Source organism: Channa argus, chromosome 13 (genome assembly GCF_033026475.1).
Source record: "Channa argus isolate prfri chromosome 13, Channa argus male v1.0, whole genome shotgun sequence".
Taxonomy (NCBI): domain Eukaryota; kingdom Metazoa; phylum Chordata; class Actinopteri; order Anabantiformes; family Channidae; genus Channa; species Channa argus.
This window is the reverse complement of record NC_090209.1, coordinates 15,247,007-15,269,175: the sequence shown is the minus strand read 5'-3', so window position 1 is coordinate 15,269,175 and position 22,169 is coordinate 15,247,007. Positions and strand designations below refer to the sequence as shown.

The window sequence follows — 22,169 nt, the reverse complement described above, 5'->3', positions numbered from 1 at the left end:
CACAATTCAACCCATTTTGTTTATTGAATATTTCTGCCAACAGTAAGCAACATGAGAACTCCTCAGATGAGACATTTTACATAACACTACTTGAGGCAGGGCCATACTAACTTACAGTAGCTCAAATACGTCGAAGACCAAGAAATTACAATAACTCACAAGAAACTAAACAAAGTCTCACACAGATACACAGACAAACATGGGGACCAACACTAATCAGGAGCTAGAGCACAGTTTGAGAATAAGCTGAACTGTGGTTGTACTAGCACGTACAGTAGCTTCTCCACGCCACAGACCACAGACTTGGACCTTGGATTTCGGCAGTTTTCTCTCTCTCCTCTTCAGACAGGGAAGGCGACCTAGCGTGGCATATGTGTGTGGGGGTTACTTATGAGCAATGAACACACAGAGGCCCAATGAGGAAGACTTGCTCAAATGGGGTGTCTGAATTTCTGGCCGGCAAAACGTGCCTTGTCCCCAAGCTCCTCCTCAATCCTGAGTGAGAATGAAGACATTTTGTTTAGGTGGATGAAGCCTGAGAAAATCTGGGATATTGTGCCTTTTGGACAAACATACACGACTCATGCTGCTGACCAATGTCTATGCAACTGTTTTGTCATTAAAGTTCATGTGCATGTTTTTAGACCAGGCTCACCTGAGCAGCTGGTTGTACTTGGCCAAGCGCTCAGATCGGCATGGAGCACCTGTCTTAATCTGGGAAAACAAATTTAACATATTAGACCAATCAAAGGCAACAACTAGAGTACAGTTGTAATAGTCAAACCTACACATTAACCATGTTTTACCTGTCCAGTGCAGAGGCCAACCACCAGATCAGCAATGAAGGTGTCCTCAGTCTCTCCAGAGCGATGGCTGACCATTACACCCCAGCCATTGCTCTGGGCCATTTTGCAGCTAAAAGAAAAGACACGTGAGCCACATAAGCCAGCTGATACTCTGTTAATCGTCTTGTATTTTGGACACTTACGCCTGCAGTGACTCAGTAACAGAGCCGATCTGGTTGACTTTCAACAGCAGGCAGTTGCAGGCCTTTTCATCCACAGCCTTGGCAATGCGTTTAGGGTTGGTGACAGTGAGGTCATCGCCCACAACCTGAATGTTAGTGCTGGCTGTGAATTTGGACCATGCATCCCAGTCATCCTGGTCAAAAGGGTCTTCAATGGACACCACTGTTAGGAGAGTTAGAAGGTAGTCTTATATCTTATGACCATTCATAGATCAAAAACATGTGCACTGTTAAAGGCATTTTGGTCATCATTAACCTAAATCATGCAGTAACAGACTTTTGCCACCTTAGGGCAGCAAGACACTCAAGCGTGAGTGTTTCACTGTTCACCAGCTTCGTGCAAACCAACTCACGAGTGCTTGTTCACCTATAACAAAATATAACTGAATTGCTTCATCTTAGCCACAGCAGCTGTTTGACTAAAAGACAGTTGTAAGTCAGTCTGTAAATCTATTAAAAACCCACCAGGGTAATCTTTAACAAAGCTCTTGTAGAGATCAGCCAACTTGTCAGGGGAGATGTAGCGGCTGGGGTCATCAGGAGATTTGAAGTCCAGGTCATACTTTCCATCTTTGTAGAACTCAGAGGCAGCCACATCCATGCCAATAACAATCTTATCTGTGTATCCAGCCTTGGCGATGGCATTCTTCAGGAGCTCCAGAGCTGAGACAAAAACATAGTAAAAATGCATCCAGCGCTACTGTCAATCAAGAGATACTGTCAAATCAAAACTTTCCCTTTTCATAAAGTAAAAGCTGAAGACTCTGCTCTACTGGCGCATTTGTAATATAAGCAGCTTGACCTGATGCTGGAGTCAGTCAATCCATTCAGTACTGAGTTGTGGCCTTAATTTAAAAAGACAGCACGTCAGCCCAAGACTGCTATGAAAAGTGAAGTACTTTCCTTTAAGGTTTAAAACTGAACTGCTTTCAAAAGACTCCTTTTGTACTAATATACTAACAATTTTGAATGATCGCTCTCTAACCATTATATATGAAAGCAGCTGAATCATTATCTGATGTCTCGGCTTACTGTTAAAACAGTGGTATCGGCGTTCTACCTGTATCCACTTACCTTCCTTGTTCTCCAGAATGTTGGGGGCAAAGCCTCCCTCATCTCCTACATTTGTGGCATCTTTGCCATATTTCTCCTTGATGACATTCTTCAGGTTGTGGTAGACCTCGGCACCAATACGCATGGCTTCCTTGAAGCTACTGGCACCTACAGGCAAGATCATGAACTCCTGCATAGCCAGCTTGTTGCCTGCATGGGAACCACCGTTGATGACATTAAAGGCCTGAAGGAGGGAGAGGGGATGCACTTTAGGCTTAATAGAATTACATCTGAATATAATATTTGTATCAAATATTAATGGCAAATTTCTGTTAGGAGTATCTAACAAGCCTGCATTACTTAGGCAACTGCCTTATCAATAATTGCCCTATCATGCTCACTGGGACTGGAAGGATGACTTCAGGGTTGCCAGCAAGGTCAGCAATGTGGCGGAACAGGGGAACACCCTTCTCTGCTGCACCAGCCTTGCACACAGCCAGGGAGACGCCCAGGATGGCATTAGCGCCAAACTTAGCTACAGTAGAAAAGGTTAAAATATTTAAACATCGTTCTCAAATATCTACAATATATTGTTCATTGTTTTAACACCGGGCTAATAAAAGCAAAATTAAATAATGCATGACCTTGAAATAATGTTTTAACAGGCTCTTCTGTTACATAAACAAAATTCATTGTGATGTTTGTGAGGCACATTTCACGTTTTGATCATTATTTTCAAATTACTAATAAACACCACTGAATGATAAAAATACAATACTGCTCCACGTGTAACAGGAACGCAGTATTTACACTGAGCAGTAAACTGCGATTTCTGTCACTATGTGATCATTATAAAATACCATTGTGATTTTTTTGGAAACTATATATTGAAATAATTTAACTGTTGCATAAAAAGGCTACATATATACACAGTAACAAGATATGATACATTTCTAAATTAGATGACACAATCCAAAATACTGACAGATAAGTTACTGTAAAACTTATGGTCATTGACCAACCAGTATAGTCTCAGTGTGTATTTTGGCAAACAGAATTGCTAAACTAATGTCACAAAACCTTAACATGCTGGTCACAATCAGTACATAAAAAAACTCACACTTGTTTTCTGTGCCATCCATGTCCAGCATCAGCTTGTCAATCTTCTCCTGCTCCAGAACACTCACATCCTGGATTAGACATGACAAGTTGTGCATTTGGGGTTAAAAAAAGATTAACTAGGCTTAATTTTAAATCATCAGTTAAGAGGAACACACTCCAATGCTGCAGAATCTCAGAACTCTACCACTGATGCTCTGCAAATGCATGACTATAAATGCAAAAAATAAATTATGTTAATATAACCCCTTTTAAGTTGTAGAGTTAGTGATTTTAAGAACCGCTACAAATATTACTTATATTATACACACAAAATGAATTCAAATTAAGTGTTTGACAGTATCACACAATCATATTAGTCAAACAATAAATGGTCCTACCTTGCTGACCAGTGCAGGTGCAATTGTTTTATTGATATGCTCAACAGCTTTTGAGACACCTGCAAGGGACAAGCAGACCATGACTGACCCACACAGAAGATGGCCATGCAGAGCAGGTGAGACAGATGGCTACAGACCACCCCATCCAACCTTAGTAGGATGCAATTTAGAATTTCTTTTTGTTTTGCAATCATGAAGAAAACTTTGATCTCTAAAGTGATCCAACATAACTTATAACTGTCCTCTTAACCACACATTTCAGATCTGTGGACATCCATTAGTGCCTGCCAAGGTTAGTTTCCAAATGCAAACTCATTCTCCATGCTGCTGTCACCGTTATTGCACACTGTATTTACCTGGTTACATAAAGCAGGGGCCAAGAATTCATTTATATATTTAACTGCTCTTTTGACCCCTAACAGAGGAGGAAGAGAATTTGAAGGAATCAAAAGTGATGATATCAGAGGAGAGGACAGTCAACAGAATGTGCGATAGTCTTGAAATGACAAGATGATAAGAGCAGAATACAAGTAACTACATAGTTTAGAGAATTTATGGAGACACCTTACCTTTGCCCATGTAGCGTGTTTTGTCATTATCGCGAAGCTCCAGAGCCTCATAAATGCCAGTGGAAGCACCACTGGGAACTGCAGCTCTGAAAAGACCTTTGACAGAGTATATTTTGCTTATGCCAATTTGTTAAGCCTTGTGTTGTGTCCCCAAAAAATAAATAAATTGTTGCAGAACATTTACCATGGCAAAAAAATTTCTGACTTTGAAATCTGTGATTACCATTTGTTTTTTAATATCTGCAGATAACATTTAAGGATCAAGTTAGAAGGGTCAGCTTTGTATTCAAGGAACAAGAAGTAGAAAAAAAATAAATGATCATCTGCCACCATCCATTGTTTTTCTGTCCATCGAGTGAAATTAAGCATTTGTGAAGGATGTTGCTGGCTGTTCTGCAGATGGCTGTGATCCAACAGTGGAGGACAAACTGGCCACTAAGTGTGTGCAGGGCATCTGTGGAAGAATGCCAAACCGCACCCATTTATAGGAAGAAGGCCATTTTGGAATCACCCAAGTGACAACACATTTGGGAAGAGCAAAAATGTATTCAGTTTGCTCAGTAAAAGCAGGGACAGTGTGAGTTCACAGGGCATAATTGCTTATGACAAGACAGAGCCACTGTCTGGGCCATAAGTTCAAGCTTAAATTATCTCCATCAAAACACATGCTGACTGCAGACAGGGGAGGCTGGAAACAATCCACCAGATTATGAACAGATATAAAGAGCTGTCACATCAGATCATTACACTGTATCTGGTCAAAGTCAATGTACTGAGATATTAACTTAAATTTACAAACTACATACAGTTAAATTTCTAATTTGTGTGCTTAACCCCACAATGCAGACAATAAAACAGTAACAGTGAGTGTAAACATTTCTCCAGATCACCAGAGTTACTGAAATGACATAACAAGCAGAGGCTTTCCAGTATGCCTGTGACTAAGAGACAAGTTAGTTATGTAACACAGTAATACTATAATAGAAAGAAAATACAACTCATAACAGGGCTGCAAAATAGGGTTTCAGCCAGTGCAGCCTAGTTTCCTCTTTTTCATGTCAGTGGCCATTCAGGTTACTTCATTAACATTCTCTAGACATTTATTGGCTTGAGTTGTTTCTTTGTTTCAGCTCTCAGAACACAACAGCTCATCAAATAAAAAAAAAAAAACACAACTCAATCACAGTCAGTCCATTAGTTAATCAAATAAACTGTCCTCAACTTCAGGCTTATTTGTCACACGGTGCTGAGTTTAGATATTTCATGCCCAGCAGATTCATTATGAAATCCAACATAAAATTACTTCAGGGAAGTGCATAGTAGATTTCATTTAGTTGCATCTAATCTCAGCTTGCAGGTTTGCCAGATGTACCTACAGTACGAGCACTGTATGCCCTCCAAAACAGGAACCATTACAGCAATAGAGTGCTGTAGAGGTAGTGTGATATTACAAGAGCTATTTTAACACATTCACCATCTGATCTGATCCACTTCAGGCCTGGAACTGGGAACAGAGAGTAGCTTGACTATTCTGATCTATGTGTTAACTTGATTTAATTTGCAAGGTCAAACAATGAGTAATTTATCAAAATTTTCATCTTATATTTGCTGACCTATTAGACATGCAGAGTGATGACTACATGTTAAAAGTTGTTGTTTCAAGCCAAGGATGACCTTGAATGACTTACACATATCTAGAGCTTATACAGGCAGAATAATTATTTATAATCAAGTCTTGTGTAGCTGACTGTCTATCTGACCACAGTTCCTAAACATATATCAAGCATAAGTAGTACCTTTCTTGGTGTACAGATCAACCTCCACGGTTGGGTTGCCACGGGAGTCAAAAATCTCACGAGCGTGAATCTTCAAGATAGACATGGTCCTAGATCTGCCAATGAATTGCAGGAAGAACACATTAGTTTAGAGTTGTTCCACAGACTGACACAAGTTCCTTACCAAACAAAAGCTTAAAGCTAAAGTGAGTTTGCAAAAATTTTAATTCTAAGCGACAAGGTGAGACAAAGCAACCATAATTGCCAGCAACCATAATTTAATTAATGGCCCATGCATACTTCTTGTACCAACTGATGTGGGCTGGCCACCATAGCAGAGATATTAGTCACAAGAAGGCGTGTCTTATGTGGCAAAAAAAATACAAATCCTGCATATTCCTTAACTTTACTGAATATACCTGATTACAAAACCTGTTGCTGAATTATTGCAAAACAGTTGAGAGCAATAGTCAAACAGTTGGGAAAGAAATTTTGATAACAAAAGTAAAAAGTCATCATATAAAACAGACTTGGCACAGTACAAACTTTGCTTCTCTTGTCCAAGCATCACTGTGCTGATATGGATTAGAGGTCTCAATGGTGCAGACTCAAGAAGCTTTCATTATCTCTCCAAATTCCAGCAGCAGAGTTCAGGTCATGATGCTTTAGGGCTATTGATTTACATTTGTTTTATCTAACTAGCCCTGAATGCTCAAACAAACCAGGTCATCTACTCCCTCTGAGTGCATGACTGAACTTTGAATAAAGCCTTTAAAGCAGAGCTAGACTGTAGCTATAGCAGAACTAGTGGAACATCCTTTCTGTGGAAACTTGCCACTGGCTACAGCAAATAGGGAAAGTCAGTAAGACTCTGCTAGCTAAATGGAATATTTTACAACTTACTTTGGCTACCCAACCTCAGTGCTCTTTTGACACAAACCACAATGCATCTGTAGTACCACATATTTAAAAAGTCTGAGCTGAATGCCTGGTCAGATTTGTACAGTCCATTAGTCATTTCTTGATTAGACAATCCCTGATATATATAGAAAACCTTTAGGCTTGATCATGGCACCTCTGAGACACTTTATGCTTGACATTTAACAGTATTAGATTGCTTTCTTAAAATGATTTTAAGAAAAGGATTTTATATAATAACCCTTAAAACAAAATAGAATGTTAAGATTTCAATTTAGTACCGGAACTGACATTTATGAATTTCAGCTGATGCCCACCTGTACTGACTTTAACAATATTGGTCTTAGAAAATAAATGATAAAAACATACATTGCGAGAAATAATAACCTTATCATATTAACCCATTCACTAGCAACCATTCTAGCAATCCCATAATAGATATAACTTCTCAGTTGTGTGGATGAACATCCCTATGCATCTCTTTTATTAACATAAACAGAACATCTGGCCTTTGCGGTGCAAGATAATCTACTTGAAACCCTTTAAGGAAGCTGTGATGGGTATGTAAAGGTTTTTTTTTTTTAGACATTAATACATATTAATTAGTACAATTTGGCAGACTAAGTGATACTGAAAATAATGTATTCCTGTCATCATGTCTCTCTCTCTCTTACACAAACGCACATTTCTGCAAGATCACTGCAAACACTAAGAGCAAAGAGGTAAGATGGCAGCACAAAATGGCAGCCAGAGATAAATAAATAATTAAGGCTTGATACCTGATATGTTTTGTGAGCAGTAGGTGTATAAATTTATATTAATCCTTTGTTGGTCTGCCTTTGGGTAAATCAGGAAAAAATAACTGTGTATTAAAATGTCGTTTTAAGGAAACATCCATGAACAAGCTTTTAAAACTGCAGTGATAAATTTATAAGCTACAAACTTCGTGACTTGTTGAACGCACATGTTCTTCCGGGGGCATGCCAAGTGAAGAAGTGAGTAACATCGCTGAAAATGAAACGCTGAAGCTTGTGTAATCTTGCAGTAATTTTCCTTTTTCCGGTGAGCACACCTTCAAGTCTGAGGCCAGCAACTGGTAGCGCACTTACTCACACTACCTGTAAAGCCTGTGGCAGTGGTTGATATACCATGACATCCTTAAACACACATATATATTAAACAAATATAAACGACTGCTGGAGGTTGTAGCTGCAACTTGACGCCCTTTCCCCCCCCCTCACACAACTCTAAATGGAGTGAAATCTCGCCAGCTGACGGCCTGGGCTAAAAATAGACGGTGGGCTACTACATACTCCATCCTGAAAGCCATAAACTATTAACAGATTATTCAATTTGTCTTTGAAATTTTTAAAATTAAAGATCACTGCATCACTTGTCTCAAGGACGAGAATTTGAGGTTCTGACGAGACAAAAATACCCGTGAATATATTTCTAAAAGCAGAAAATTAGTTCATATTATTACAAACCGTCTTAGACATACACCCTAAGTATTTACAGTTGTTGTCATGTCTACATTTTTTAAAAAAGTTAAAGTTACCTTTTCCGGCCTGAGTGTGTGCAAAGACGATGCTGTATCTCTCGAGCGAGCTGGGAGAGAAGACGCTCGTGACGTTCCGCTCTCAATAAGTGGACGAAACCAGGAAGGACCGGAGAGGCCGAGCAACGTGATTGGTTGGGACCGACTCACGAGGCAAACGACTGCGAGTGGGGGTGCACGTTCACCGTGAGGAGTCATCCCATGTCTGGACGCAGAGGATGCGGATTTAGTATCTCAACAAGATATCTTCCAATGAAAAAGTTGTGTATATCTCCATAGAGCTAAAATGTGTTTTTTAAATTTGTGGTGGATGATGGTAAATTTATTTATTTTTTTAATATATATGAGGATGAATGAGGACTTGTGCGGAAAGATGACGCCATAGTACGTGCAGAGCAGCAGGGATTTCCAGCCCAAGTGGTTCGTTATTGGTCACATGTCACCTGCTGTCACTTTAAATGGCGCTGACTTTTCTTTTCCCAGCATAATATTTTATGAAGAGGTGAAACCCCAGTAATCCCTAATGTAGTTTGGAGCTGATAAACCGTTCTTTCATCAGCATTACAAAAAACATAGCCCCTTTTTTAAACAAGGGATGTTATATAAATAGTAAGCAATCATTTGTTGAAATGGTAAAAGATATAAGCCACATATCTCAAAACCTGCAATTGTCATCTAAATAAGTATTTTGTTTGTTCTTGTTCTTTCTGTTAAAATATGTTGTAATATGCATAAATAGCAACACAATATGTTTCTAATGCTTTTCATTGTGTTGCAGCATTTACTCATTAAAACTAACCTTACCCTGTGGCTACCCATGGCTAGAAAATCACTTACTAATTAAACCTTTTACATGCCTTGTAGTATTTTGTCCACTTCTGGTAAAACTACGTGGAGGTGTGAATTAGCATGAATAGGTGCAGCAACTATGTGTTACAAAAAGGGACTACAGAGGAAACTCAAATGGAGATTGTAGAAATGAATCACAACCTGAATGAATACTGGGTTTCCCCCTTAAGGTCTGACGTGTGATCACTTCACGACCTGAGGGTTTATCGTGCAGCTACAGTGCCAGTGCAGGATCCATGACGCATCAGAGCTGAAGCTCGATGTCAACGTGTGATGAACGCCTGCTGCAGTGACCTTGAGACTTTGTCAGCGTTAGACCCAAGTGCGCCATCTGCTGCCCAGACGCTCTAACAGCATTAAGTTCCTCCTGCAGCCGTTTCCAAACATGGATGGAGATCATCGTCATATTTTCTGGATGAGCCTGTGCATTAAAGCCAAACGGTCTATGATTTAGAAACGCACTTAAAGCCTTTATTAAAGTTTGTCATAGATTGCAAATGAAGCAAGGTATATTTAATTATTTAAGCATTTTAAAAGCATTTTTAAAAAAGCATTTTTGCTTATGTTGCAGGACAGTAGGTTAACAGTACTCTTTTATCTGGGATATTTTGTCCTTAACCTAAGGTACGGCAGTCACTTTTTAAAAAAACTCTTATCTATGAAACATTCTATGTTCACCTATGTACCTCTGTTTCTGTGCAGGTGAAAACAAATCTTTTTGACTTGAATGACTAACTGATTTATTAAACTTACAAGAATTATTAAAATTAACAGCCAAGGGACAATACCAAAGTTGTTCTTATGGATGACTAACCATACATATAGGGCAATTAATTATTTTTAACAATTATATTATTTATATCCCTTGTGCAACCTCAAGGTGACACAAGCCAGTGTCTTCTTGCGCCAGTCCTAAGTCTGGATAAATGCAGAGGGTTGTGTCAGGAAGGGCCTCCGACATATAACACATGCCAAATTAAAAATGCAAAACTTTCACACTCAAAATGACTCCCATCCCGGATCAGTCGGGGCCTGGGTTAACAATGACCATCACCGGTGCTGTTGAACTACAGGGTACCAGTGGTAATTGGACGACTGTTGGTCGAAGAAGGACAGTGGGAAGGCATGTTCATAGGCAGAGAGAGAAGAGGAAAGCTATGAATGTAGGACTGTAGGGACTTTGAATGCTGGGACTATGACAGGGGAGGCTAGAGAGATGGTGGACATGAAGCAGAGAATGAAGGTAGATATATTGTGTGTCCAGGAGACCAGGTGAAAAGGTAGCAAGGCTAGAAGCTTAGGAGCAGGGTTCAAGTTGTTTTACCATGGGTCAGATAGGAAGAGAAATGGAGTAGGAGTTATCCTGAAAGAGGAGTTTGTGAGGAAAATAGTAGAGGTGAAAAGAGTATCAGACAGGTTGATGAGTCTGAAGCTGGAAATTGAAGGTGTGATGTTCAGTGTTGTTAGTGGTTATGCCCCACAGGTAGGATGTGAGTTAGAAGAGAAGGAGAAATTCTGGAGTGAGTTGGATAAAGTGATGCAGACCATCCCAAGAGGTGAGAGAGTGATGATTGGTGCAGATTTCAATGGACATGTAGGTGAAGGGAACAGAGGTGATGAGAATGTGATGGTCAGGTTTGGTCTTCAGGACAGGAACACAGAAGGACAGAATACTTTCTTCCAGAAGAGGCAGTAACATAGGGTGACGTACAAGACCAGAGGTTGAAGCACTCAGGTGAACTGCATCTTGTGTAGACGTTGTTATCTGAAAGAGATCAGTGAGTGTAAAGCATTGGTAGGGGAGAGTGTAGCCAGACAACACAGGATGGTGGTGTGTAAAATGATGCTGGTGGTGAGGAAGATGAAGAGGACAAAGGCAGAGCAGAGGACGAAGTGGTGGAAGTTGAAAAAGGAAGAATGTCGTGTAGTTTTCAGGGAGGAGTTGAGACAGGCTCTGAGTGGTCAGGAGGTGCTTGCAGATGAGTGGACCACTACAGCTAATTTGATCAGGGAGACAGGTAGGAGGGTACTCGGTGTATCATCTGGAAAAAGAAAAGTGGACAAGGAGACTTGGTGGTGGAACGAGGAAGTTCAGGAGTGTATACAGGGGAAAAGGTTAGCTAAGAATAAGTGAGACACTGGGAGGACTGAAGAGAGAACACAGGAGTACAGAGAGATGCAGCGAAAGGTGAAGGTAGAGGTGGCAATGGCCAAACAAAGAGCATATGAGGACTTGTGTGCTAGGTTGGACACTAAAGAGGGAGAGGTGGATTTGTACATGTTGGCCAGACAAAGAGATAGAGATGGGAAGGATATGCAGCAGGTTAGGGGGATTAAAGATAAGGATGGAAATGTATTGACAGGTGCCAGGGGTGTGATGGGAAGATGGAAGGAGAGGTGAGCATGTGTGAGCAGCAATATAGTTTCATGCCTAGAAAGAGTACAACAGATGCAGTATTGCTTTGAGGATGCTGATGGAGAAGTACAGAGAAGGTCAGAGGGAGTTGCATTATGTCTTTGTAGATTTAGAGAAAGCTTATGACAGGGTGCAGAGAGAGGAGCTGTGTTATTGTGGTATGAGGAAGTCTGGAGTGGCAGAGAAGTATGTTAGAGTGGTGCAGGACATGTATGTAAGCTGTAAGACTGTGGTGAGGTGTGCTGTAGGTGAAACAGAGGAGTTTAAGGTGGAGGTGGGTCTGCATGAAGGATTGGGTCTGAGGAGCTTCCTGCTCAGGCTGACAGTTAAGGTTAGACAGGAATCTCCATGGGCTATGATGTTTACGGATGACATTTCGATTTGTAGTGAGAGCAGGGAGCAGGTGGAGGAAAATCTAGAGAGGTGGAGGTCTGCTCTGGAAAGCAAAGGAATGAAGTTTAGCTGCAGTACGACACACAAATTTGTTCAAGATGGTGGTGGTGAGACCAGCGATGTTGTTCGGCTTAGAGACAGTGGCACTGAAGAAAAGACAGGAGGCACTCTTTGGGAGTGATGAGCATGGACAGGATCAGGAATGACGACATCAGAAGGACATCTTATGTTAGATGTTCTAGAGATAAAGTCAGAGAGGCCAGATTGATGTGGTTTGGACATGTTCAGAGGAGAGACTGTGAATATATCGGTAGAAGGATGGTGAGGTTGGCAGAAGACAGGAGGCAGGAGGTCCAGAGGAAGACCAAAGAGGAGATTAATGGATGTAGTGAGAGAGGACATGAAGTTAGGTGGTGTGAGAGAAGAGGATGCAGAGGACAGGGTTAGATGGAGTTACATGATTCGCTGTGGCGACCCTTGAAACGGAACAGCCGAAAGAAAAAATAATTATTTATATCCCTTCACCACCTACTTCTAAATACCTGAATCAGGTGTGTTCAATCAATCAGAAGCCGTAGGATAAGGGTTGTGCAGAAATAGTTGGAAAACAAGCAGGCCTGGAGTATGCCATCACTGACTTACATGATTTATTTATTATACATGCCATAGTATAAACTTAATGATACTGATGTACAATCGGTAATGAACTTAGTTTAAAGCAAAGACTGGAACTGGGAAAACAGCCTAATTCTGTCCCAAGGTAACTAAATCTACCTACCAGCACCACTAAAGTTCCCTAATTAACATGTAATACCTTTTATGTTTAATTTGCACAAAACACAATTCACATTATAAAGGATTCTGTACTTTCTCTTATTTTTCATTAGTAGCCTGACAAATGAGAGTCAAGCAGAAAGTATAAGTGTATATCAAACATCCCTGTTTTAAGCCCCACAGTCAGTGAATTATCCTCCAGTCTGTCAGCTGCTGGTAAGTTTTGTATTTAGCACCTATGAGACAGGCTTTCACAGACCCCACTCCTGCAGGCTATGGTTGGAGAGAACAGCACTGATGCGCTGCTGCTGGCCATGGTCACAGCTGCACCACAATGTGAAAAAACATGGTAGGCCAATTTAAAATATCCTCACACAATTGAATACCCAACCCTCTCTGACATTATACTGCATAGTGAGGTGGGGGTGGCGCTTCACAGAAAGCTTTTTTGTACACAATTGTATCTTTGTCACTGCTGAGCTGCCCTGAACAGAAGACTGATTTGCTGCAGTGCTCAGTGACTCACTGCTCTGGGCAGTTTCCAGGTGTGAACGTGTGCAACGTTGAACGTTTATGAAACAGAACATTTATGAAAAGAGCCTTCATGCTTAGTGAACTCTGGTTAAAAAAAACACCTAATATGCATCTGCTCTTACTATAGTGGCATTCCCTGATCGACCCAGCTGAACCTATGTTATCATGCAAAAAAATTATTCAGGTTGCTATGAACAACCAGATAATTATAATCTAATAATGATAATTATTGCATATTGTGGTTTTTCACCCTGATCACATTATGCACATTTTCTTGAACACACAGAAACAGATATGTACGCACGTAGCAAAGGTAATTTATAACGTCACCACATAGTTACATACAACGCCTTTTCCTTCCTGGCCAGGTTTTTATTGCACCCTTAGTTTATATACTTATATAGGCATGTTTCACAAGTCTTTTTCACAAGTCTTTTTCACAAGTCCTGTTCTGACAGTCCATTATGTTTAATCCTATTAATGTGATTAAAACCACCTGGTTAAGAAACAAATTTGTCTCAAAGAACAAAGAACAAGGAAATGATAAAATAGTATTGTTTCACTGCTAATAGTGAGAGACAGATATGTTGCAGATATGTTTCCTCTATGCAAATGAAGAAAATTTATGAACTTTTGCAAAGGCTAATTTAGGGCTCAGGCTGTTTAAACACAAAGACCCTTTTCACTCCTCTTGGTGTGCGTGTGTGTGTGTTTGTTTCATTTGTTTATACAGTGTATATATGTATTATTTGCGTGTTTACTCCATGTTTACATGTAAGCTCATATACATTTTCACCAATTTTTATACTTTGTATTGATGTGATACATATTTGTTGATGAAGATAGTATCACGCCTAATAGCACCTCACAAATTCTGCTGAGTACTTTAAACTGTAGTTGAGAAACAAACACCTATTCAGGTGGTTGGTGAAAACCACTGTATATACTAGATGAGACGTCAGCGTATGGACTGACTGTTTTAGACCAATTATAACAAAAGGGTCTACTGGGCACAAAGCAGTGCAAGATCCCCCTGTGCTTTCTTTGTACTCGTTTTGAACCAACTATGTCTTTTATTTTCTGCATGTATGTAATGACCTAATCTTTTTGGTAGTTTAACGTTGTTCTTGATCATGTTTAGTTGTAGTTGCATCTTTTCTGGTTGTTGTGCATCTCTTTTTGCCCATTTCAAGTCTCCAGTGCCTGAGAGGCCAGTTTTGTGATCCATCCATTAGTTTGAATTGTCTTGAATTGTCTTTATTAACTGTGTTTTCTTCAGATGTTATCACAATTAGCGTATTAACCTCTTATTCTAACTTCCTTCTGGGGAAATGTGATAAAGAAGTGTAACAAACTCTCATCTGACAAGACACTGTAAGGGTGAAAGTCAGGACTTGCAGGTGTTACTGTACCCACCATAATATAGTAGTAAAGCTGAAGCTTTTGTTTGGTTTGTCTGCTAAATGTTTTTAATGATTTTGCCTCATCATCACCCGCACTGTACATATACAATCTGCAGCTGAATCATATACGTCAAGCTTACTATATGTGGGCTTTAAATAAGTACGCTCGTCTTGGTTGGCACAATTACATCATTAAAGTTCCAAAGACCTTAACAACTATGATTGCCCTGAAGAAAACGATAAACCTGGTTATTTACTGAGGAAGAAGACAGCTTTGGTTCATTTCTAAGTGCTGGTGTATGCAACTTAAGCATTGAAGGGATTCAAAGCTGTGGCTTCTTAATGACCTCAGTGTGTGAAGAAATCGCTCTTCTGTTACTTCACCTGTAGAGGTCAGTTCTGCTTTCTCCACCTGGGTTTGTTTAAAACAATCATGTCACGCTTTAGGTGTTGATGAAAAACACCTTGAATCAACCAAATATGATGCAGAGGAAGGGTACGAGTCTTTAATCCAATGTGAGTCCTTTGATCACTTTGTAAATTAATCAGGTCAGCTCTCGCTCTCACAAACACTCAGTCACTCACTCACTTACACACACACACACACACACAGCTTATTTCTTAATTTCTTAATTCACTTTTGACTTTAGCATTAGCAAACGAGCAAAACTCTAGTCCAGCGAGAGGTGCTTTTCCCCGTCTCATATCTCCTTGCTCATCTTTCTTAGTTTCCTTGCCCTTTTACAGTCCAACAGTCCACCAACATGAAAGATGTCTTAGTATTAGTAGTACTGCTCCGAGATGCAAGGTGTCTAAAGTGTGAAATAATAAGCAGAACGCAAAGATATCTCACATTCACGCTGGTCATGTTGAAGAACTTCGCCCCACTGCTCTACAGGCAGCTGATCTAGCTGTGTCATTGTACAGACTGATATTCTTCAGATAATGTATTGAAGACTAATTTCTTCGAAACATGTTTCCTACACTCCTCATTCTTCACAATTGTCTTTGTCGTCTTACTTACATTGGAGGAACTCAAGTACTAAGAAGCATTCAACCTGTAATTCTGTCCCAATTCCAGTTCTAATAAAGAAAACACAATTCATAATTCTGTGAACTATTTTAATTAGATCTCTTTGCCTATTCTGTCCCCTCCCATGCTTAAAGCTCTGTAGCGAACACTTTGAATCTTCTTTGTTTACTAAAAGTAAAATTGCAGTTTTATTGGTGGTTACAACAGAGATTGTACTATACAATGACTCCCCCTGAAAATCAACAAAATATTCTCCCATGTGATCCTTCTGAGGCAAACTTGTGCAATCACACCCCTGGGTTTGAGAACTCTGGCATTTAGGAGTGAATAGTTAGACATGTTGAAACTGGTGTGTGTGAACAGGTGGTGCCAGCCTTAAAGTCCTTTTATTTATCACTTGTTCACTTTTATCAGCAACCATCTGTAATTTATCAGAATGACAGCTCTAACCTCAAGTGACAGTTGTGTGAATGTTTTGTTAAACGGGTTTCCTGTGAAAATTGATTCTCACCTAGAAAACATGTTAGAGATGCTATATATAGTAAGTCAGCAAGGCAACAAGGTAGATGTTCTTTATGACCTTATATGTCTTTAAATATTTTCCAGAGTCAAATATAAGACTGCAGCTTTTGTCCTCGAAGAAAAGAAAGTTATTTTGCTGACCTGTGTTTTCCCAACAGCCTTTAATTTGGTTATGAAAGTCTAGCAACATGCAGAAAAGTATGCGTTTTTTCCTGTTTAAACTTTAACCTCATATAAGATATATTTCTGGTAGAGAGTCTGGTAAGACGTTTTGCTCTCATCAGGGGGCTGCTGGGAAGCGTCTGGGCGTTTTCAGCCGAGGCTTTAACGCCTCCCTTCACTGACAGTTTAAATCTGGAGAGACAACCTCTGAGAGGTGTCCTGTGAGGGCAACAGAGACGCAGAGATGGAGTTTTTCATCGTGTTTCTCTTCGCTGTTCTGGTTTGTGTGGTCAGCGCTGGGATTCCTGACGATGGGATTCATTGGACATACTCTGGTAGGCTTTCTGGTTTCAAAATATCCTTGCAAATGTATGTTGGTTCGCTTACAGGAACAGTAAAAGTGACACAATTAGACAAGCATTTAAGCGTTTGATGCGTAAAACGTGCGCTACAGCCTATCCAATGCGAGTTTGTTTTGATACATAGGTTGTAAAAAGATAAAGGTAAATATAACAAACTTTCCACAAGATGTTTAAAGAATTTTAGACATTTTTTATTATGCGACATTCACCCGAACCATTTGGCCGTTGGGTTTTGTCAGTGACGCGCGACGCATTGGCCAAATATCCTGCAGAACCGCTGTCTGTCATTCTGCGTAAATCAAGACTGTGTGGAGAGTGAAGTTGTGGGAAATGTTTTGGACGATAAAACTTTTGGGAAATGCACACGAGCGTCAAAAATGTCCTTTCCGTGCCAGCTAGAAACAAGCTGTGACCTCTTTTTTTTTACCTTTCACAAACTGGGGATTCAAACGTGTTACGTCCCTGCAAGAAACGGTCTCTGTTCATTTTAACTTTAAATTTAAGTGGACGACAATGTGATGAGATTATTTTCTCGTTCATTTCTTACAAACAGAGGGCGCTTTGGACCAGTTGAACTGGCCAACGAAATACCCTGCGTGTGGCGGTAAGAAGCAGTCCCCGATAGACATCCAGCGGCGCAACGTGAGATTCAACCCAGACATGTTACAGCTGGAGCTCACCGGATATGATGCTCAGAAAGGGAGATTTCTCATGTCCAACAACGGGCACTCTGGTAAGAGAAACCAGAACTGTGGAAATTCACATTCTTCTCTTCTGCTCTTCAGGCAGCCAAAACTTTCCATAAATGCATGTCTGGTATTTTAGCACATGGACAAAAAAGTACCTGGAGTTGAGAAATTAATCAGAGAGACCAGCAAGTCTACACGTTTCTCAAACTTATTCCATCGTTGTATTTGTCTAGACTGCTTTATTTCACACCAATATTTACCCCCCCCCCCCTAAATTAATGCAGAGTTCATGTTCACTGTGGTGAACTCCACTATGCAAACACGTGAATTTTAAAAGTCAAATCGAAAGTATTTGAGAAATTTTCTGTACTGAACTTGTTTTCTCCAAAACACACTTTAACAATAACATCTCTATATCTTTCCATCAGTTCAAATTGACCTGCCTCCCACTATGATGATCACCAAAGGCCTCCCAGGAAAGTACACAGCTGTCCAGATGCATCTGCACTGGGGTGGCTGGGACCTGGAGGCCAGTGGAGCAGAACACACTGTGGACGGCATCCGTTACATGGCAGAGGTATGCTACTGAATTTGAAAATTTTGAAATTGAAGTTGCTACATGAGCTGGTGGTTTAGTGCAAATTAACATTTACAGATATAGCAGATTATATGTAGAGCCTGGACTAAATTTTGTTCATAAGGAAATCCGAATTTAATTAGAAAACCAGTCCTCTGCTCTATTTCTGAGCTTATTTTATAGATACTTTTCATTTCTTATGAATATTGTCTTGCTAATATATTTTTTTGTTGCCTTAATTTAATTGCTATTTAATCAAAGATCACAACGATTGATAAACATTTATGCTTTTTTAGGATGCTTCTTATAAAGAGTTTTTCATTTGAAAGCAGGTCACTTTTCAACTATTGCCACCTAACCTGTCTCCACCTTGTCTTCCAGCTCCATGTTGTCCATTACAATTCTGACAGGTACAAGAGCTTTACTGAAGCCAGAGATAAACCAGACGGTCTGGCAGTACTCGCCTTTTTCTATGATGTGCGTAAACCACAAATACTATTCTTCTCTTCTTGCTCATCTGTGTGACTGTCAGCTTAAACAATATATGACCATCAGCTCTGCTGGAAGATGTTTAGAAAAAGTCTACTAGAAAAAGTGTAATTTGCCATATGACCCAATGCCCTTTCAATCGTTTTATACTTGGTTATGTAGGTCTCTGTACAGATGTATGCCGACATACTAAACAAGTACTTGTTTCCAGAGCAATGTTCCAGATTTCAGGCAGTGGCAGCTGCTTGAGGTCATCTCTGTAAAAACACCACTGCTGGCATCTACTGTGATAGCAGCACAACTGGCAGAGAAAAATTGTTATTTAGACAACAAGTTAGTCAAATTTAATGGCATGGAAACCTAATAGAAATTTCGGGGTTATCAAAACCTTGGTCACAATTTAAGTCTTTATTATTTTGTACAACATTCCAATGATTGTTTGTTGTTGCATTCAGATAATATGCTGAGATCTAGGAATGTGGGAGCATTGCCAATAAGGGGTCTGAAAAACCAGCAGTAAGATAATCAGTTTATAACATATAGTGTGGAGTCAGAAGCATGATTAACAGTTACCCTTAGACAAACAGATAAAAAGCGTAAGAAAGGATGTGGCACTGGTTGTTAAAAGGTGGGCAAACAATCCAAAGTGTCATTCAGCAGGGTCAGGCAAAAGGACATAAGTAAACTCAAACAGGCAATGGAAGGAAAAATAACTATGGCTTCGTGAGAGTAATATGTTTGGTGGTGATCTAAATTTTCAAAAGTAGTTTGGTCAAGTTTTTAATTAACTGGGGAGCAAAGGTCATTTTCTCTCTGATCCTTTTCTTAAGGAGGTCAAAAGTGATTTTATAGTGTCTGTTAGATTATTGGATTGACCGTATTCAGTACTGAGCAATAAAACAGTCACACACCTTCAGGTTTGAAAACAAAACCAGGAGAAACTGCAGAGCAGAGAACTGACAGAGAGGTTAATGGGTCATGGAAAACATAGAGATAATGTGAATAAAAGTATATTATTAAAATCTAGCAGTCTACAGATTGAGAGATGGTTCAACATTGCCTAATAAAATTATGGCATGACTGTCCAGTCACTCGGTTTTGCTTTTATCTCTAGATAAAGTAGTTTAGTCTAGACAAAGCCATCTTCCTGTTTAAAATGTGTCTGATCATTTCACCACTCATGTTTCTTGCCCTGTGTGGTTCTGTTGTAGTGAACATGCCAAATTATAAAATACAATAGTACTATAACATTTAGAAATAAAGGCCAAATCTATAAAAATAAGACTTGCATCATAATAAAATAAACTTTTCAAACTACAAGCTGACATCAGGACCAAACCTAATAAAATTATGGCATGACTGTCCAGTCACTCGGTTTTGCTTTTATCTCTAGATAAAGTAGTTTAGTCTAGACAAAGCCATCTTCCTGTTTAAAATGTGTCTGATCATTTCACCACTCATGTTTCTTGCCCTGTGTGGTTCTGTTGTAGTGAACATGCCAAATTATAAAATACAATAGTACTATAACATTTAGAAATAAAGGCCAAATCTATAAAAATAAGACTTGCATCATAATAAAATAAACTTTTCAAACTACAAGCTGACATCAGGACCAAACTTTCTGTTTTGGCTCTGGTTTGTTTTCAGGACGGACATTTTGAGAACACTTACTACAGTGATTTCATTTCCAACCTGGAGAAAATCAAGTATGTAGGTAAGTTACAGCTGGAGCACACAGGATTTACTCCCTGCGGAGTGTATTTTCATTTAGTGTTAGTCTTGCAGTGAGTGGGATACAACAAATGTGATTCTCGTGTGACCCTGACAGATCAATCGATGACAATATCGAGCATCGATGTGCGCTCCATGCTCCCAGAGAACCTCAACCATTTCTTCAGATACCAGGGCTCCCTCACCACTCCCCCCTGCTATGAGAGCATCCTCTGGACTGTATTTGATACACCCATTACGCTGTCACATAATCAGGTACACACAGACAGAAACTCTAACCAGAAATTAAGAAAATGTTTTTTGTCACATATGCAAACCAGATTGTCGCCATTTGAAGTTAACAATAGTACTGCTGCTTCGTAAGATTAAATGCTTTCTTTTTTGTTCAGATCAGGAAACTGGAGAGTACCCTGATGGACATGGACAACAAGACCCTGTGGAATGACTACCGCATCGCTCAGCCTCTCAACGACCGTGTGGTGGAGTCCTCTTTCCTGCCACGCCTTGGGAAAGGATGTAGGTAGTGTGTGGTGACAGTGTGATTGCACAACAGGAAAACATAATTTATTTCTCAGACGTTATGTGGGGTAATACATAAGCCTGAGTCTAATCCGGGTCAACTTTTGGTTTTTTAGCATTTTGTCGGCAAGATGAAATTGAATCAAGGCTCCAGAAGATTGAAGGCCTGATAACTTCTCTTGGAAAGCACATAGTGTCGGGTGACTGAGCTCTTAGTCATAAAAACTTAGATAAAGACAGCTCAAAATGGCAGTGTTTAACTTCTTCTTCTTCTCTTTAGGTGGAATGAGCAACTCAAGGGTTACTAAATACGGTGAGTCCTCTTTTCCATTGTGATTGAATTTGAGATCAAATTGTGTAGATGTTTAAAGGGATATATTTTTCACTTACAATCCTGATTCAAGCTTTTCTCTCTTCCTCAGAATCACGCGGACTTTTTCCTCTGGTGCTCAACTTGCAGGAGAAAAATGTTGATAGTTATGCTTTGGCTCGCCTCAACCACCCCATGGATCTGGACTCCTTCACTGCCTGCATGCACGTCCTGCCTCAGGGTGAAGGGGTCCACACCGTCATCTCCTACTCCAGTAACGGCAATGACAACGAGCTGCTGATCTCCATTAGTGAGGACAGAGGTGCAAGAGAAGTGGGGCTCTGGATCGGAAATGAGTTTGTCAACCTCCCACACAACTTCAAGTCCCACGACTGGGCCAACTACTGTGTCACCTGGTCGTCCCACACTGGAGGTGCAGAGCTGTGGATCAATGGCATGGTGGGGGAGCAGCGGTATCTGAAAAGTGGTTATACAATCATGCCAGGTGGTGTGTTCATCTTGGGCAAAGACCAGGATGGATTACTTGGCATCTCCAACACAGACGCCTTTGTGGGTAAGTTGACTGATGTCAACCTGTGGGACTATGTGCTTACCACAGCAGATATCCGGGACCAGATGTCATGCGAGAGGAACAGCACTGTGGTGGGAAATGTGTTCAGCTGGGGAACCACTGGTCTTAGTCTTTATGGGGGGGTGCAGCTGGAAACTCAGTACAGATGCTCCTGAAAAGTCTCAGCTGCTTCTGTTTCTATGAGCTTTAAAATGCTACAAAGAGCCAAAATATTACTGCTGATGGTGCTCATTTAAAACAGTTAAGGCAATGTCTAATTAAAGATAAAATATCTTTTAGGCACCTGTAGGTCAGTCTTTAATGGCAAATGTGTTTCATAGTTTCAGTTGTATTTTCTGTTCATATCTTTCCATCAATGATAAAGACTTACAAGCTGTTTCTGTTGTTGTTGTTGTTGTTGTTGTTGTTGTGTACA

At 40.1% G+C, this 22,169-nt stretch overlaps 2 protein-coding genes across 3 annotated transcripts; one reads left to right on the top strand and one right to left on the bottom strand.

Annotated features, from left to right (window-relative positions):
• eno1a (enolase 1a, (alpha)) lies at nucleotides 1–8,557 on the bottom strand. Of its 2 annotated transcripts, none has more exons than XM_067527502.1 (12): nucleotides 8,400–8,557; nucleotides 5,945–6,039; nucleotides 4,149–4,244; nucleotides 3,936–3,994; nucleotides 3,201–3,270; nucleotides 2,482–2,615; nucleotides 2,102–2,324; nucleotides 1,493–1,690; nucleotides 989–1,190; nucleotides 807–915; nucleotides 656–714; nucleotides 1–495 (listed from the first exon to the last, which is right to left on the bottom strand). In XM_067527502.1, the coding sequence occupies exons 2-12, from the start codon at nucleotides 6,027–6,029 to the stop codon at nucleotides 432–434; spliced, it is 1,299 nt and encodes a 432-aa protein (XP_067383603.1). In that variant the 5' UTR covers nucleotides 6,030–6,039; nucleotides 8,400–8,557; the 3' UTR covers nucleotides 1–431. The 2 variants fall into 2 exon arrangements, with proteins under 2 accessions (XP_067383603.1, XP_067383602.1); XM_067527501.1 differs by lacking the exon at nucleotides 3,936–3,994 and adding an exon at nucleotides 3,580–3,638.
• Nucleotides 8,558–16,658: 8,101 nt separating this feature from the next.
• Nucleotides 16,659–22,130, top strand: ca6 (carbonic anhydrase VI). The gene is made up of 10 exons (XM_067528028.1): nucleotides 16,659–16,820; nucleotides 17,401–17,580; nucleotides 17,965–18,113; nucleotides 18,495–18,590; nucleotides 20,250–20,316; nucleotides 20,431–20,588; nucleotides 20,723–20,849; nucleotides 20,969–21,052; nucleotides 21,133–21,165; nucleotides 21,275–22,130. Exons 1-10 carry the CDS (start codon nucleotides 16,730–16,732, stop codon nucleotides 21,907–21,909), a joined length of 1,620 nt encoding a protein of 539 aa, XP_067384129.1. The 5' UTR covers nucleotides 16,659–16,729; the 3' UTR covers nucleotides 21,910–22,130.
• Nucleotides 22,131–22,169: the final 39 nt, after the last annotated feature.

What these genes read in the sequence shown, in the direction of transcription:
- eno1a (XM_067527502.1), bottom strand. Translation starts at nt 6,029, where the DNA reads ATGTCTATCTTGAAGATTCACGCTCGTGAGATTTTTGACTCCCGTGGC. An exon ending in AACACGCTACATGGGCAAAG is followed by an intron (nt 3,995 to 4,148) that starts GTAAGGTGTCTC and finishes CTCCTCTGTTAG; the next exon opens with GGGTCAAAAGAGCAGTTAAA. An exon ending in TTGGCCTCTGCACTGGACAG is followed by an intron (nt 715 to 806) that starts GTAAAACATGGT and finishes TTGTTTTCCCAG; the next exon opens with ATTAAGACAGGTGCTCCATG.
- ca6 (XM_067528028.1), top strand. Translation starts at nt 16,730, where the DNA reads ATGGAGTTTTTCATCGTGTTTCTCTTCGCTGTTCTGGTTTGTGTGGTC. An exon ending in GGAGAAAATCAAGTATGTAG is followed by an intron (nt 20,317 to 20,430) that starts GTAAGTTACAGC and finishes TGACCCTGACAG; the next exon opens with ATCAATCGATGACAATATCG. An exon ending in CTCAAGGGTTACTAAATACG is followed by an intron (nt 21,166 to 21,274) that starts GTGAGTCCTCTT and finishes TCTCTTCCTCAG; the next exon opens with AATCACGCGGACTTTTTCCT.